Source organism: Saccostrea cucullata, unplaced genomic scaffold, assembly GCF_032062105.1.
Source record: "Saccostrea cucullata isolate Sc308-1 unplaced genomic scaffold, CSIRO_AGI_Scuc_v1 ctg116, whole genome shotgun sequence".
Lineage (NCBI taxonomy): Eukaryota > Metazoa > Mollusca > Bivalvia > Ostreida > Ostreidae > Saccostrea > Saccostrea cuccullata.
This window is the reverse complement of record NW_026931870.1, coordinates 380,513-398,899: the sequence shown is the minus strand read 5'-3', so window position 1 is coordinate 398,899 and position 18,387 is coordinate 380,513. Positions and strand designations below refer to the sequence as shown.

General features: G+C 35.8%; 1 protein-coding gene across 25 annotated transcripts in view; it reads left to right on the top strand.

The window, feature by feature from the left end:
* LOC134233803 (ras GTPase-activating protein nGAP-like) overlaps positions 1–15,241 on the top strand; it is a 61,655-nt gene extending 46,414 nt beyond the window's left edge. For 24 of the 25 annotated variants that reach the window (XM_062715833.1, XM_062715838.1, XM_062715837.1 and 21 more), the window contains 15 exons: positions 5,412–5,633; positions 6,375–6,476; positions 7,705–7,803; positions 7,937–8,025; positions 8,287–8,474; positions 8,960–9,122; positions 9,499–9,578; positions 9,859–10,037; positions 10,160–10,308; positions 10,517–10,592; positions 10,691–10,781; positions 10,904–11,014; positions 11,104–12,441; positions 12,911–13,113; positions 14,044–15,241. In XM_062715833.1, the coding sequence (XP_062571817.1) occupies positions 5,412–5,633; positions 6,375–6,476; positions 7,705–7,803; positions 7,937–8,025; positions 8,287–8,474; positions 8,960–9,122; positions 9,499–9,578; positions 9,859–10,037; positions 10,160–10,308; positions 10,517–10,592; positions 10,691–10,781; positions 10,904–11,014; positions 11,104–12,441; positions 12,911–13,113; positions 14,044–14,293 (3,340 nt within the window). In that variant the 3' untranslated portion in view covers positions 14,294–15,241. Of the gene's footprint in view, positions 1–5,411; positions 5,634–6,374; positions 6,477–7,704; positions 7,804–7,936; positions 8,026–8,286; positions 8,475–8,959; positions 9,123–9,498; positions 9,579–9,858; positions 10,038–10,159; positions 10,309–10,516; positions 10,593–10,690; positions 10,782–10,903; positions 11,015–11,103; positions 12,442–12,910; positions 13,180–14,043 lie in introns of all 25 variants that reach the window. The other variant, XM_062715840.1, reaches the window with a different exon arrangement.
* Positions 15,242–18,387: the final 3,146 nt, after the last annotated feature.

Here is an 18,387-nt window from a genome sequence, read left to right as displayed (position 1 = left end):
TTTGGATTCATTGACACATTAAAGGTAGCAAAGAGAACATGGAAAAGGCCTGAAGTTGAGAACTACAAGCAAGAAACATTGGTCAGAACTTTTCTGGACTTGAAATATGATGCTCATAATGCTTTGGCAGATGTACAATCCCTGCAAAGATTGTATAAGAAGATGATGGCAAACTGTCTTCTTTCAAGTGATCTATTTACTCTTAATTACTATGCATGTAAGCAATCTCTTGACCCTTTAGTGAAAGACAAAGTAATTTCAAGCCAAACAATGAAGAAACTTCTTCAGTGCTCACTCAGTTTGTCCAAACTTAGAAGTATTCATAAACGTGATACCTTTAATGGAATTAGAAATGTGTTTGTGGAGCAATGTGAAGGGACAAAAGTCCCCAGAATCTCCAAGTCTAAGGCAGTTATTGACAAACTCATTACATATCTGAATACATGATAGGTTTGTGTAGATGACTAGTATAATAGTATAACATCAAATGTTAAAACAGTATATGTCTTGGTGTTAAGGTTTTTCTTTTCACAGGTGAGCAATTTAGGCCATGGGCCTCTATATTTCATTATTTAAGGTTTAGAATTAAATAAGATGATTTATCTTGTCTCTATATTAGAATGCTGAACCACAAAAACTTTTTTAAGGACCTGCTTCAAAATGTAATGAAATTAAAAAAAATTTTGTGTGGGGGTGGGGGTGTAAAAATGCTTGTACTGAATTTATTAATATGGAAAGGTGTCATTTTTTTTCAATTAATTAGATTCTCAAATACATAATTACTTAATTTGAAAACCATTTTTTGGATTGAAACCATCAATTTGAAATTATAAGAGATTCTTTCTTAAAATTAAAGCCAATTTTAACAGGGATAGAAGATGAAAAGTCATGTAAATGAATATATGTTAATTTTAATGATAACAATGATAATTTTTATGTAATTGTAAATGATTTGTCATTCATTGGTGGTTCATACATTCATATATTGTCAAATATATTCATGAAATATTCATAATAAAATTCTACTCTGAGTTTTTAGTGAATTGCATTTGGGTTAAATATACATCAAGTGTTGAACTTCAGAATTAGTATGGAAAAGGGCTACTTTTTGGGATTATTTGGACACTTACATGTGTGACTTGTAAAATATACTGACAAATTTAAGTTTGAACCCATATATACACAAGTATGGATATACCTTAATGCTAAGTTGATATTACTCCAGGTATTGATTTGCTTTTGTAGTGGCTTCTGTCTGTTTTTACATTAAATACCTTAGTGATCTTTAGAGATTTCCTGTTCCATTCTGTATTTAGATAGTTAATTGAAATCTAACTTTGTTATTTGTGGGGTACCTGGAGGTGTTAATTTGTTAAAAAGCCCCAGTGGCCACTAATTACTGTAAAAAATTGGCCTGAAGTCGTAACATGGTGAGATATTTGACATTGTACAATAGCGCTATGTAATAGTGCAACCTAATCATTGTAAGTGCTAGGTTTATTTATTGACAAAGTTTAAAAGGTGTCAAGGACATCAGACTGTGATTGTCAGGTGTAGTTAGTGAATGACTGGCCGAGAGTTAGATCGCCAGGTAGCTGGAGGTGAAGGAAGGGCAGGTGTGCTCAGGTAGTTACAGGTCACTACTAATACAATCATGACCAACCGGCGCAAGAGTCTGGCAGAGAAAATGGACACTCTTATAAGGAAACGGAAAAACAAGTAAGGTTTGGTATTAGACCAATTTTGTTTAGATAACTTGCTGTATGTTGGCTTGTCGTAATATTTGAATTGTCTCGGTGAGATTTGATTGGATGTCTTTGTTGATCACCACAGAGAGGCAGGTGGTTGGGGAATTCAGATTTTCTGTCGCAGCAAATTTTTTTTTCGGCAAAATTTTCTTGACTCTGAACAGATGTTTTCACTTCTCCCACGTACAATGAAGATTCCTCCTCTGACATAATGAAGAAGCTGATGTTTTTTTACCCTACCTACTCATTATAAAAAAAAATAGATACTTAGCATTTAATGTGTATTCTTACACTGAAGCATGGCTGCATCTTGTATACACCTTCAATTAGGAGAATGGTGGCGTATTGAAGACTTTGATTTACATGGGAGAAGAGAAGGTGTAAACAGACATCCACATTGTTTATTTCTGGACAGGATGCTATAGTCGTATTGTTGGATGTAGTTAGACATAATTCCTCAAAGGCAGGCGCGCGCGTTCTCAAGAAAGGATTTCACAGGCCGCTGGAAGGCTAACATCCAGACATTGAATAATGTGTTATATTGAGTGATTTTGTGTATTGTGTTTTGGGATGTATCACAAAAAAAGGTGGAGGTAGGATATGACATTGATTTAAAAAAAAAAATTATTATATATTAAGTAAAATTCTAGAAAGATAGAGGTATTTCCACATCAATTAATTGTGATAAGTTCAATCATGATATTTACAATATTAACAACATTACGCCTAAGCCCAAGATTTAAAAAAATGTAAAGGAATATACTCAGTCATCATGTCATCGCGGTACAAGGATTTTAATGTATTGATAACAACAAAAAATAAATGACTAATAACTCAAAAGATGATTAAAAACTACAAGTATTTGGGTCAATCTTTCTGACATCATTAGAAAAAAATTGTACCCTCGATCAGTTGATCATTAAAGCAATATTTGAACAGCTTTCGAATAATTAAATTGATTTTACGGCCTACCCATTGATTCCTAACTTTGTTGACTTAATTTGTTTTAAATAAAGTAATGAGTTTGATGTCAGGAATTGACTGTTAGGTACATAAGATCTGTGTAGTCGTGGTTTCTTTGTCAGGGTCCAGTGAACACTTAATGTAAGATCACTAGGGGGTCAAACCACCTTAAATGAGGGTTACATGTTTTCTTTATTTTGTGTATTTAATTTCCCTTGATGGACTAAGAGGATTAGGGTTCATAAGCTGATTGTACTGTCATTCAGATGTATAGAGTGAATTATCTACGTTACATAATCCACGGACCTAATACAGGATATTGTATGTGAAATCTATTTAGAACAATCAGCTTCCGATGAATTAAAGAAACTACATTGATTGTGACCAGAGAATAAAATCTTAAAGTTGTAATGATGTTAGGGATATGATGAATTATCGCTCCTTTGCTTATGAAGAGTTCCTTAAAAGGTAAAATATACTATTGTTGAAATTTGGATATTAAATACTCGAGATATTTAATTATTAAAAAAAAATTCAAGGCTTTGTTTTTATTTCAGGAAACGAACATAGTCATGTTCTATTTATAGGATTTTTTTGTTTTAAAATGTGACAACTGATAATTATCTTTGATACAAAAAATAAGGAAAAGACAAAAGAGGGCCAAACATGAATTTCTTTTGTTTGATTAATTATTAAACTAAAAATAGATATTTCTCGTGTCCTGTGAGTTGACCGCCCCAGATGGTGGCAGGTATAACATGTCTGTCTGGTAATCACATAGTCAGGCCTACGTTAGTATTACTAGCTACCTGAGTGTTCGGGAATTGTTTTTTGTGTGTGTAAATGTCATGAATCTGCCATATTCTTGGCCCTCATACATTTCTTGCCAGAAGTGAAATCTCTGAATGACTCGATGGTTCAGAAATCGGCAGATGTTGCTCCCGGCTGTACCTGGCCAAGACTTCTGAGAACTTTAGGTGTTTTATTTCTGGATTAGACTTCACTTTTTTAATGACTTGTGTAATTAAGACTTTGTGGACTGGAATAATTAGCATTTGAGATGAGGAATTTCTCTTATGTGTATTACTGTATAAACTTTCCTAATATCTTGCTGTGTTAAAGGTGTCGTATCAGATAGTTTATATGAAGGACGTACCGCTGTGTAAATTTGTTTAAGGTATGACATTGGGATCGGGTTTCTCATTCAGCTGGTGAGGACAGGAAGTGAAGATTTGTATCACCTTTCTGAGGTGTTTGAGTGGGGTTCTGTCCATACAAGACGTTACTCTGAGATTGTTAAACTTTGTTTTTTTATGTATGTCCTGTAAATAATGGATGGTTTCTCACACTATCTGGTCAATGATCTCTGTGTAGGCCAAAAATAAAGAGGGACTGACTCATTGGGACCTATCAGAGATTTCCCGTTAAGGCGATGTGCCAGTGTGGTCTGGATATTGGAATTGTTAAGGCGGTCTGGATATTTGGAACTGGCCTGCCATAACTGAATCTGTCCGACTCCTTTCTTTGGTGGAGATATCTGCTCTGTGATTTACAGTGCGAAAGTTGGAGTGGATTTGTTCAACAGAGTTTTGGATTTCTGCCATGTTTGAACATTGATTTGTGAGATCTATAGTTACTGTCATAGTCTTGTGTTCTATCTGTTGCTCTAATCATTGTGAGCACCAGGGAAAGTTGACATATAATCTGAAAGTAAAACGTGCACATATTTAGATGAAGTGTTTCCATTGCGAGGAAACAGAGACAGGACAAGTCGGTACAATTTTAATTGAGGAAGATCAGAGTCTCTAAAGTTATTCTTCCTGTTACAGGAGTTTTATTTTATTGTTTGTGTTATTGGACAGTCATAGGTCAATTCAAATGAGACATTTGTTCTTGATGATCTAGTGTTCAGCACCGAGATACTGCCTCCTTTATATTGTGTTACGTCTTGTATCAGACCCTGTGATGGGTGAGTTGGATTTATTGCCAGAGGAGAAATCGTGTGTTTCTGTATCACTGGCTAAAGTCAGATAAGGCTGCCGCCAGTCTCATAAAAATAATGGAATCAGCATGGGAAAAGATGGACCCTGTATCAGAGGTTGAATGAACGTTAATCTCCACTGTTGACTGTAATCATTGGTGTCTGTCATTAAATATTGATGTTAATTAGAGGTATTCTGAGCACACCTTATTCATACCTACTAACATGCAACGTCACATAGGTAAACAGCTCTGATACTAACTTTATAGTCCTTGTTGTTAGTGGAAAACCTCTTGTGTTCATGACTTCATGCAATTAAAGCTCGAAAAATCAAAAGAAAGAAAAAAGCATTAGGCTACAGAACGTGCAACACAGTATTGATTTTACATGCAGGAGAAAACGGTAGTAAAGGGATTTTCAGATGGCTACATCTTTATGAATATTCTTGGAGAGAGAACAACTGTGGATTACTGTTGTGTCAACATTCGTATTTAAACATTGGGAGCGGACTTTTCCATATTGCTTGTGTTTTTATCATTGATTTCTGAATGTAACTAGATTGTTAACAGAAGGCCCTTGTCGAATATGGCCATTTTTCAGCGATTTTTGAGTGTTCCTGGAAATTCCAGTCCTACTCCCGATTCGTGGCGGGAACGAAATAGTGAGAACTGGAGGGAGAGGGTGGACGTTATTTTTGATGTGCTTGTATATCCTTTCAGGAACATCATTAATTCTCGGATCCGCTCCTCGAGATCCCATGAGTCCCTGCTGACCAGCTCGGTGACGATGCACTCGATTGACCTACAGAGCCAGGATATCAACATAAAGCCCCTCCACAGTAGTGTCCTAGGGAAGGAGCACTGCTTCCAGGTGGCCACCAGCAACGGAAGTAAATACATCTCCTGCCGGACATCAGAGGAACGACAGAAATGGCTAGGAAGGTAAGAAATATGAAAATACGTAAACTCAATATAAAATTGATACGAAGGCTCGATTATGAATGTATGGACATGATGGAACTTGATCAGGTTGAATTTTAAGAGAATGTGAATTTTGATACAAATATTTCAAAGGTGACTCCTAATTGGCAGGTTGCAATATTCCAGTGTAAATTACCTGGGGTATTATAGAATAAAGGTCACCTTGTCGAATGTCAGTAACTTATACCTAGTATACCTCTCTGGCTTGTGTGGGGAAACTAATACATTTTTCAAGGTCATAATTTCATACATGCTTCATGAATCATTGATATAACCACTCGTATCCATAAAATCTCAGTACTCAGTTCCATTCACGATCGTTAATGTTTTGGAAATCAATTAATCCCATTACTTTGGTTGATAAACAACAATGAATGTTTCCCCATTCCATTAGCAATTTTACAACCTTTAATGGAATACATAACCTAGCTGTCAAATGGAACCTACTGACACCTTTATTATGTTAATGTGTGAAGTTCAATGAATTCATATCGCAGTAGCGCTCCTGTTAATCAGTTCATTTTGAATACCTCAAAAACATCCGAAAAGTCACTCAGAGTCATTAAAATCCACCTGTCTGTCGGACTGTTTCCTGAATCAGTATTAAAACAGTGCTGATGATAAATTATTTAGTGTTAAGACAGTATCGATGGTAAATCAGTGTATTTTATAAGAGTGTAAAGTTATGATGGTTCTTTACAGTTTACGGAAAACAGTTCAACCTAATCAGGACAATATGAGGAGGACGGACAATTCCTTAAAACTCTGGATAAAAGAGGCCAAAAATGTACCGTGTAAGAAAAGGTAAGCCATTTTTTTAACTAATTTGCAACAAAGGTATACTAAGATTTGACCTAGAGTCTTGATTTATTGTATGAAGATTCAGGTCTGGGTTGTACAATGTACAAAACATAAAGAAAAATCCAATACAAAGAGATTTTAAAAAGATACATTTCAAAAGTTGACTAAGTTTACAATGGAGGAAACAGTATGTTGTATTTCTTTTCACTGTGTGGGCAGACCTTTGTTTTCTGAGAGGTCCCATTTGATGTATTACCCCGTGTGACAGTTATGGCCTTTTACAAAGTAAATCTGTCAAGTAGATTTGAGGATGTATATTTTTACAGTTTAAAACCTACATGTAGACTCGATGTCAGTACATGAACTAAGACATAACAATTACACCATCTCCTCGTTATGTAGAGGTCAAACACTTACTCAGGGGGTCGTAAGACAATGGGATTAGTGTATAGGGGTCATTTGATGTGCGGGATTAATATTTTCATGTCAAAAGGATAACAAACACAAAAGAAAATGTATAAGGAAAACAATAATATTAAGTATGTAAAATGTGAGTCATAAGCCTATGGGGGAAATTGGTTCACCTGAGCATGTTTTAGATCTCTCTCTGTTTATGTTAATTATTCATCCATCAGTCATACATATGGTTATAGCGGGGAGTATAGTGTTTACTGCTTGTGTAGACAGGAAATTGGGAAGCTGAAAGTACTTCAGAACTCATTGACCCCATTATGTAAACATCTAACGCAGCCCCATATACAAGACACTTAAAAGATATAAAGTCTGCAGCATATCTTGTGAGAGAAAAAAAATTCCTGGTTGCTATAAGTATCCGTATCTCTTGTGTGGAGAGTGGGAGTTAATGTGTCCTCGATGGGAAAGAAAGCCTGTCTGGGACCTAATACACCTCCTCAAATTGTCCACAGAAAAAGCTGATCTTAAGATGACCTTATCATGTTCAGACAATGGCAGGCTCCAAAGATCTTACAGAAGATACTCCCTCTCTGCCTGTCATTAGAAAGTCTTAACAAAAATTAATGGAGCCATTATCTGTCCCACGATTTCCTACCAAAATATGTCAACTGCTAATGAACTCCACCCTTCAGGCTGTCCTATCAGTGGAATCGAGTTGTTCTTTCATTAAGATGCTAGGATTGTTATTTTATATGTATTAATTATCAGTGGAATTGAGTTGTACTCTCATTAAGATGTTAAGATTGCTATTTTTCAGGTATTATTGTGAGATTTGTATGGACCACACTCTATATGCACGCACATACAGCAAAACAAAGTCTGACATGCTCTTCTGGGGAGAACAGTTCGAATTCAAGTAAGGAATGTTTCAACTGAAATCTTAACTACCAGAAATAGAATGCAGGAAAGACGATTTGAGCCTCGGTATTGTTAGACATTTTGTAACCCTAATTCTGTAGTACTAAGTGGGTAATCCTTTCCTTTGACAGCAATTTGAACCCCGTGGAGATCGTGACGGTGAATTTGTACAGAGAGGCCGACATTAAAAAGAAGAAAAAGGACAAAAACACAAAAATAGGTACGGTCATGTCTAATTATAGGGTGGCACTAGCCTCATTGTGGGGGACGAGGTGACAGAGAGGTGTCCGCATAAGGACATGTTAATTATCGTTATGGGTTACCGAGTACGGAAATATTAGGAAGGTGACATTGACGGGGAAATTTATAGTGTGTCGTATATCTGAATTTCAAGTCTTATCTATAATTATTTATCCATTTAAAGTCATTATGAGGCAGCAAAAATATTTCCATTTAATAAATATGTTAACTTTTTTTTCAGGATATATAAATATACCTGTTGCTGAAATTCATGGCCGACAATTTGTGGAAAAGTGGTTCACAGCAAGCTCAGGAACTGTCGGGAAAACGGGAAAGGAGAGCAAGAATGAGCTCCCCTTGATCCGATTACGATTAAGATACCAAACTGTACACATACTCCCCAAGGATTTGTATCAAGATTTCACTCAGGTAAATACAATAAATAGATACCAAACTCGATAAAGATCTCTTATGACAATTTCACTTGAGGGAATATGATACATAGAAACATGTCATGGTGTTTTGTCTTGTCACCTTCATAGTTCAAGTTTGAAAACACAAAGAATTGGATGTAATTTGTGTAAATTTATGTAAATCAAAAGATTTGAAGGATAAATGTTTAAAGGAATTAAATATCATAGCTTTGATAAAAAGAAGTGCACTGCAAAACAGAGCATCCCCTCTCACAGAGCAACTTTGTAAATCAAGGTACTAGTAGCATTCAACATTGATCCTAATCCAAATTATGTCACTTCCATTTCACACAGAACATAACCCACAGACATGCATGCTCAAATGCGTTATTATATCCCCTTCAATTCTATTGAGATGGGATAGAAAAAATGCCAACCATTTGTAGTAGAAAAATCATATTTCAACATTAATTGTAACATTGCAGTGTTTTTGTTTTGCAGTACTTGACAACGGATTTCTACACTCTGTGCGAGGTCATGGAGAATCTTGTCAGTGTACGTGACAAAGAGGACATTGCCTCCACTCTAGTCCACATCATGCAGAAGCTTGACAAAGCAAAAGAGTTCCTCACTGAAGTCATTATCGGAGAGGTGCTTAAACAAGGTATGCAGCAGGCGTTGGCGTTACTGTACAAAAACAGCTTTTGTCAAACTTCAAATAGTAATGTAAAGAGGCCCTCCAAAACATTCAGGGAAATGTGCAAGATGAAAATAATTTGCCTTAAAGATTTTTATGTCACTTATGAAATGTATATGAATTATTAGAATATTTTTCTTGAGAGAACCACTTGGTTAAGATTTTTGCAACCCTCTTTGTGAAAAAATTCAGGGGGAAAATAAGATTTCATGATATTCTGAAACTTGGGCCTTAATTTAGTTAATTTATAAAAAGGGTTAAATAAGGAGTAGGCTGCAGTTTTATAGAGATTTGGAACACAACAAAGCTCTCACCATGATGAACGTAATTGGTCTTTTAACAGATAATCAGCATTTAACATTCAGAGGAAACAGCATTGGTACAAAGGCTATGGAGGCATACATGAAACTGGTGGGAGAAAAGGTTAGCACAAAAATTACCCATAATCAAAGAGTATTACACAACTAGAAAGCCATTTCCTTTGTCTGGAAATTACAATTTTCGCATATAGTCAAATATAATATCGGCTTATATCTCAAAACTCAATTCGCTGAAAAAAATTCAGATATCAATGTTGCAGATACTGAACTTCCACTATAATTCTATACAAAAGGAAGAAAAATAGTTTTGGTATAAAGTTTTTTTGTAATCTTTGTATCTGATTTTTACTGAGAACTCACGGAAGCTTTGTGACTTATTTCAGTACTTGAAGGACACTCTGAGTGACTTTGTTCACACTATCATCCACTCAGAGGATGACTGTGAAGTAGACCCAGGCAAGCTTGTCAACCCTGCCAGCATTGGCACTCATCAACAACTTTTGGACATGTACTGTAATATGGTGTGGACCAAAATCATCAGCTCACCTTGTTACTTCCCAAGGTCAGTATTTTATTGTTAAATGATTAAAGAACAGCAATTGATAATTTACATCTTGAGTTAATTTTATTTTCTAGATACAGATTTCTTTTCTAAACACTTAAATGACCATGACTTTATTTCAGTGAATTGCGTGAGGTGTTCTCCAGCTTTAGATCTCGGTGTAACAGTAATGGGAAGAAGGAAGTGTCCGATACCCTCATCTGTGGCTCCATCTTCCTACGATTTCTCTGTCCTGCCATTTTATCACCTAGTCTCTTTAATCTTACTCAAGGTAGTTATTTCTCAGAACTTTTATCTCATTCAAATGTTGGGGAGTTTATAAGATAAATCTCAATGCTTCATTATATTGTAAGGATGGCAAGACTGGAAATGTGTTTACTACCAATGTGAAAAACAGTCATTTGATATAGAATAAGTCAGCTCGAGGATTGTGAGGTGCTAGAGAAATGGCTTACTTTATAAATATTTTTGATTTCTAGAGTTTCCGCCCGAGAAGGCTGCCAGAAATCTGACCCTGATTGCCAAAACAATCCAGACCCTGGCCAACTCCACCAAGTGAGTGATTCCAGACTTCTGTCTAAACATCAGAATCTAGTAAAAGGATTCCTTCATAATTCTGCATAAAATACATGTTATTTCTTTGTTGATTTCAGATTCGGTGGGAAGGAGGAATATATGGAATTCATGAATGATTTCATCGAGAAGCATGATGGAAGCATGCAAGAATTCCTGGATCAAATTTCTGTAAGTCAATAGCTACCACAATATGAAAGGTTTTACAAGTACAATAATCATCCCTTAATCCATTCCAACAAACAAATCTCTGAGACTGACATTATAAAATGATGTGGTTGATTTTTCTGCAGAGTGCTAACAATGGTAACCATCTGCTGGATTACGATGGCTACATTGACCTTGGGAAAGAGCTCTCTCTACTTCACATCCTTCTCACTGAAAACCTAGAAAAGGCAAACCAGGTTAGTGGGCTACCAGTCAGTCATTCCTCATATAAACCTCTCTTTATATTTCTTGGATGAATGATCATCGAAATTTCTTGTGCTTTCAGGAAACTCTGATGAAATTGGGTAAATTACCCAGCATTCTCAGTAGCATTACGTCAGCCATTGAAGACCCAGACGTGGGGAAAAGTGTACAAGTGCCAAATAAGAGGAAATCTCAGATTTATGACAATGTTAGTGGCAGTATTCAGACAGGGACATCCCCCACTGAACTGCTGCGGAACATGTTACGTCAGTGCGGCGAGGAAGACGACATCCCAGTACTCGGTGCTCGACATTCACGACAAGGCAGTCATTTCAGCAGTGGACAGAGTACAGTGGTTGATTATAATGATAACGATGATGAGTATGTGATAATTAAACGTGTTCTCACAGACAATGTGTCCAATGTGTCGGCAAACTCACAGAACGCCACGAGTGAACACAGTGTGAACCAGAAGTGGAATGACATCGTGAATGCTGCTGATAGCAGTCATGGTGATTATATAGACCTCATGTCACTCATGGACGACGATTATCAGAACTCTTCTATGGAGCTGGAGAATAACATAAACGGGAGTCAGATGTCAATCAGTCAGGTGTCGACTGTGACGTCAGGGTACCAGTCCTACGGTTACAGCCAATCAAGTTCTCCCGTAGACTCGTCCAATCACGTGGAAGGCAGTGCCAGACCTTCTCAATCCAACAGTCTCCAGCCTCTGTCCTTCTCTAACCCTATGTACAGATATAAACACATGACCTCCTCCTGTAGTAACTCTAGTCAGTGTGTTACCCCCTCCCCCGGGACCCAGGGGTCGGCCAGCTCGGGGTCCCTCAGCAGTGAAGAGGAGGCCAGTGTGATCAGGAACAGAAACCCCGCCCCCTGTCGCCCAGACTTAAGTGATAACCCCAGTGATCCATTAAGAAATCTCGCCCCCAAACTGTCGAGCTCGAGTAGCTCAGAATCTCTCAATGAACTGGAGAGACACAGAATGTACTCAAGTACCAGAGACTCTTCACATAGAAAGGAGCCTGTTAACCTCCATAGTTCATGTCCCTCTAATGTGTATGATGATTTTCACAACAGCAATTATGAAAATACCCAAGGATACTCATTAAGCCGCGCCCCGACTCGCCCCAGTGAACTTTCTCATACAGGAAGCATGGACTTCTCTCAGCTGCGGCACCATAATCGCTATGGCGAGGGTCTGCGGAGAACGGCTACTGATTCTGTCATTGCTAAGTCTTGTAGTGCGAGTCAGAGTGATAGTGGAGCATCGATACGAAGTCAAGGGTCAACAGAGGATAGTCCCTCACACCGCCGTCTTTCTCCCCAGAATGCTGTTCACATGGGAATCCGTTCGGTACAGAGGAAAATAAACGAACAAGAAAAGACAAAGCAAGAGGTAAATTAAATATTTAGTCCTTAATTAAAGAACATATCAGGTAATGGGTAATTTCTGTGGTTGTCTAGTTTTTTTCAGAACTTTGCAGTTCTGTCTGAATTACAAATTAAAAGAGAATATCCTGTATAAATGAAATTTTTAAGTATGTAGAAAAAATTTTACCTTTAAGCTGTCAAATTATATAAAAAAAAAAAATCAAGCCATAAAAATTACCCATTTAATACAATATTACTATACTATGTTTTTATTCTGATTCAAATCAAAGGGAGCAAGAAAAACTATTGATATTTGCTGCAGCTGAATGTATGCTGATTTGGAACCATTTTAAAATCAGAGAAATTTGTGTAGGAGGAAGTAATTTAATAAATTCTTTGTTAAATCCGAATACTTCCCACGTATTAATGTAACAACAGGGATGAGTTGAAAGTCAATTAAATAATATTATATCATTGTTCTGAATGTTTTGCAGTATGAGCAGGAAGTGGCCTTATTAAAACAGCAGTTGTACGAGGCCCAGCAAAGGCTTCAGTACGCCGAGGAAAAACTGTACAAGCACGAGGCGGACTCAGAGAAAGTTCTGGAGGACTGGCAATGCCGTCTGGAGGAAAGCGAGGAGAGAATGCGACGTCAGCAGGCGGAGAAAGACGACCAGATGAAACACATCATCACAAGGTTGGTTAACGGTGTGCCTCATTCCGATCTCAACTAACCAGTCAGCGGCCGTAACAACTGGTGGTGGTAACTAATTTTAGTCACATTTAGTTTGTCCCGTACCGGTAACTCCAGTCAGCAGTGTACATCATCTGACACAATGAATAGGGCTCTGGCAATTTATCTTCAAAAATGAATGCATTGGTTCATAGATAAATGAAAAACTAATTCTGAAATTTACTTGTGAATGAAATATTAAAATTAATTGACATAGTTTATCATGCAAATTGATTAAGCTCTGAATGACTAAAATTTAAGAGTAATTGTGATGTACACTATGAGTTGTGGAGATACCAGACTTATGAAAGAGCTCTCTACCTGTCACTCTCTCTCTCACCGCCTGTGTGTTTGTCCTACCCACTACTGACAATTAACATGTTACTAAATATAGGTCTTCATGTCGGCCATTTTCATCTGTCTATATTATTTGGTAAAGAATGAGATGGGATAAGTCTCAGTAATCTCCCTTTTATATGTAATCTTCAACTTTCAATAAATGTCTTTTAATTATAAGAGTACTTAATGTTAATTTTGTACATATATTTTAACGTTCATTCACTTCTCTGCTCTAAATCTTTTCATGCTCATAAAATCTGACATAAACTCTGCTCACTTATGCCAGTTTAATATCAGTACGTTATCTATTTTAGTCAGGGTATACATATTCAAATAAAACGGTGAATAAGCATGTGTTTTTGCTTAGTGTGCATTCTTGCTTGTGTTTTGAACATGTGTATAATATTCTTGCTTGAAAAAAATTAAATCAATTAAAAAATCTATTTTGCATTTGTCTGATTTTGTATTGCTTTGTAGAATTCCGGAAAAGAAATGTTGATTTACTAACACATCATGAAAACTTTGTCTTATTGAATTTTTATCTGTTATTTACAGATTAATGAATGTAGAGGGTGAGCTTCGCCATGACCAAGAAGAAATCCGGACCGTGGTAAAACAGAAGCAGAAGGTGATCGAAGCGCAGGAAAGGCGAATAAAAACACTGGACACCGCCAACGCCAAACTGATGTCTGCGCTTCATCAGCTACGCAGTGTCTCCCAGACCAACAACAACACAATGCTGGGACCGCTGCGATCCACTCTCATCGCGCCAGAAGTGGCCGAGTTCAAGACCAGCTCCTGTTAAATCCATGGCTTTACGATGACTACACATTCGTAGTCACATGGCTACACGTCTGTAGTCCCCCCTGTAACTTTGTGATGTTCTGTGGTGCTTATCTTTGTGATTCACTGTGGATATTATTTTGTGTTGAACAAATGGCATGAGACAAGCATGTGTTTCTGTAGATAGTGCTACTGTTTACAGACAGACAGACACTTTCTCCAGTCTGTGATGAAGTGAAAAAGGTTGTGTAATAGTCCAAGGGACATTACTCTTCTTTGCAAAGAAATCCAAACATCTGTGCAATATATTTTTGTGTGAAGTACATGTATAATATTTAGTTGCATGATTGTATGAGTGCATATATTAGTACTGTTCTATTGTGATGTGAATTAGTGCATAAACTTTTTGTATGTTTTGACAAAAGTTAAACTTGCAATCTTGGTTTGCCATATGAATAATATGCACATGAACAATATTGACAGTTGCTTTAATTATATAGAGGCAGGGATTCATTAATTGGTGCAATGTTTATTTCTTTCACAGTATTATATTATCTAGTGATGTGAATAACGATTGTCATCTACCTGCGGAATCGTGATTATATCTGGAATTTTCATTATCAGTGACCCAAAATCTTGTCTCACTGCCAGCTAGTTCTTTTATACACCTGCATTTATTTAGCATTGCAAAACTGGAAAGGATTAAAATTAACATAACTATAATATCAAGAGAATACTGCAAAAAGAAATGTTCTGGCTATGTGTTAAATTAAATTGTATAAATTTAAAAATGTTCTCGGATCTGCTTTATCAGCATTGTTTATATTTATCAAACAGAAGTGTTTATGTTATTATTACAAATGTATTTATTTGTTGGTTTCTGATGACAGAAATAACTGCAATATGTAGGTAAGCAAAAGATTGGGAAATATCTCAGTCTGAAAACATAATAAAAAAAGTATGAAATTTATTCTAGTTTTATGTCTTTTGTGTGCAAGGCCCATAACTTACTGTGAAATCACAAATTTTCGAGGGGGTTTAATTTTCGTGGTTTTCAAGGTTATAATGAAGAGACCCACGAATTTATATCCACCACAAAATGCAATTTTTCATATCTATTACTACTGAACAATTCTTCAACCACGAAATCAAATCCCCATAAACCAATATATTTTCCTCAAACCACGAAAACTGTGATTTTACAGTATTAGCAACATTAATGCAATTTTGGTCTGAAAAGTCCTGCATTTACTTAGGAATGGACTTATCTCAAAAATTACACTAGTTACTCATCCAGAAAATTTCATTGAAATCCAGCATCTGAAGCTTTATCCCTTGATGCATCATCCATGCAAATTTGGTTTAGATAGGACTCGTAGTTTTCGTGGTATTGGGCCTTCTTCAAAAATTGAAACCTGGTCACTTTTCTGGAAAATGTAGTTCAAATTCAACTTCCATTCAAAAATGTATGTTACAATGCACTTTGAAAAATTACGCACTTTGAAAAAATTTTTCAAAGTGCGTTAAATTTGGGACCGAATCAACGCACTTTGAAAAAATAAAATTTTAATTTCAAAGTGCGTTAATATCGACCATATTAACGCACTTTGAAAAAATATGTATGGCTTGGGCAATATTCTTGTAAATCTTGGGTATGATAAATAATTGAACCTGTTTGATAACTCTTTGGTGATGAGGTCACTTCAGGATGTGAAAGTGAGCGATTTTGATTTTTCCATACTTTGAAAATTATATATCTCTAAATGTTTTACTTTAGTTTTGCAGTTTGCATGCATTTTATATATGTAAACTAAAATTTATTTAAAGTTTTCAACGTCATACCAGTTATGCAAATATATACCGGTATATATTTTGGTGTAGCATAAGCATTGGTACCGGGAGGGGGTTGGGTTCTTAGGAACGTAAATGTTTTGCAAATATATATAGGCATTGAAAATCGTGGCTTGCCTTCGAGGGGGTGTCCACTTTCAATTTGCTACCGAAGACTATGTATAATGTATAAGAAAAACAGTTGGGCTGAGAGGCCTTCTCCTCGCCTTCTCCTTGTTCCCAATGAGGTTAAATGAATACATGTAAATCAAAGATTTTTCGAAAGATACAATTAATAAAAGTCGATTCTCTCAATTACTAAAATCTAAGAATAGATTTTTTTGGTTTATACATATTTTTTTCAAAGTGCGTTATATGTCCTAAGGTAAAAAATTGTTTATGTACGCTCTTAACGCACTTTGAAATATTTTTTCAAAGTGCGTTGAGTGTGTCCAAAATTTAACGCACTTTGAAAAAATTTTTCAAAGTGCATAATTTTTTCAAAGTGCGTTGCCACAAATGTATCTACATTGCAAAGTTGGAAAGCAATGAGGGCTTATTATCACTTTAGAAAGAAAGTCTGCTCCAAAAACTTGAACCTTAATTATGGATACTGACAGCATTATGTTTCCCCCAACTTCAATGAGATGAGCTAAAAATTGAAATTAAAATTTCACCACATTTGCTAAATCTAGGGGTGAAGAGAATATTCAGTAGAATTTGATAGTTATATTCAGAGTGTAATTGTGTTGGGGATCTAATCAGTAGGTCGGTTTGACCAATCCACCATCATCTCTGTTTCAAGAAAGATAACTCCTGATAAATCAATGACTTCCTCTTGATAAATGATCTATAATCAATGTATTTACGGGTCATTTTCAAAAAATGTCCAAATTCCTGTTATGCAAGCTTTTTTGAAAATTTTGCAATAAAAATCAAATTTTTTTTTACCCGATGAATTTAACAACAATATACAAGTGTAGAAAAAAATTAAGTGCGATTAAAAATTGACTTGAATACTGAAAAAAGTCCTTCAACCTGAGTAAAATTAAAGAGAATTGCTTGTGATTTCGCCGAATGTTTGACTTCAACTCTGATTATTGATGTAGTAAATATATTTAAGCAGTGTAAAATGACCTTTATTGTGTTGTACATGTTTAATACTGTCTAAATGCATGCTAAAATGTGATTGAAAAAGAGTAAGAATATGATTTTTTTAATGGTAAGTGTGTGTTATTTTTGCCGTGTCCTTGGAGTAACCAGGACATAAAAGTTATCTGTAACAGTTATCTTTCCTAAAGAAACTCTTCACTATCAGCCTCCCTCTTTTGGTCTTGTTCCCGCCAAAATATCATGATACACTTAAGGCCAAAGTTTTTTTTTCTCTTGGTTTACGATTCCGCCGACCCTATTTTTCCCTATTTACAAAAATAAAAATAATGTGTCTGACTCTCGAAACTGGACTCTTAATCCGAAATTTTCTCGACCAAACGACAGTTTTTATAATTTACAACACATCTTAAACATTCAAATGACCTCCACAAATACAGATTTTCAAACCACATGTCGGAACAGCGCAAGGACCAACCTAGGGGGCGACTCACTTACAGACTGTATCTGTACTAATGACCAATGCATCGAATACTCCGTCGGAACTCCTCTAGATTTTATACTTCCGGGTATGAAAAAGTCCATCGTTACAAGTTATACACAACAAGACGCAAAACAGCTGGACAGCTATCGATGTCATGCGAAAGATGTTGGAGAAGATTTTAGATCTTTTTATTGTCAAATAATTAATTCATGCTGTGAATACAGACATATTTTTACTGTTAAATTATGAAGTTATTAACTTCCTAAGAAGTCACACATCGGATCCGATAAACATAAGTAGTTCAATCAGCATGCAGATGTGCATCAAAACCTTTACTAAAAAATGAATTTTATATTGAAAACAAAGTTTGAAGAGAAATTAACAAAATTATGAGTATGCCAAAAGCCTGGCAATCTAATGAGAAGAGAAATTTTAGAAGTTTAAGGTTGTGCTACTATATAAAAAATGAAAAAAAAAATGTTTGATAAACAATTAATCTGATAAGAAACTTTTACATTTCAATTGTAGTACACATAGTTGTAAATTTTATGTAATGTCAATGTTGTTTTATTAATTTTTTTCTAGATAGTTATATACCTTGTAATTTCGGGAAATATCTTTTAAGATTCTTTTTCTCTTATCAAATCATTTTAAATACAATGTTTATACAGAAAATTAATTGAAATGTTTGT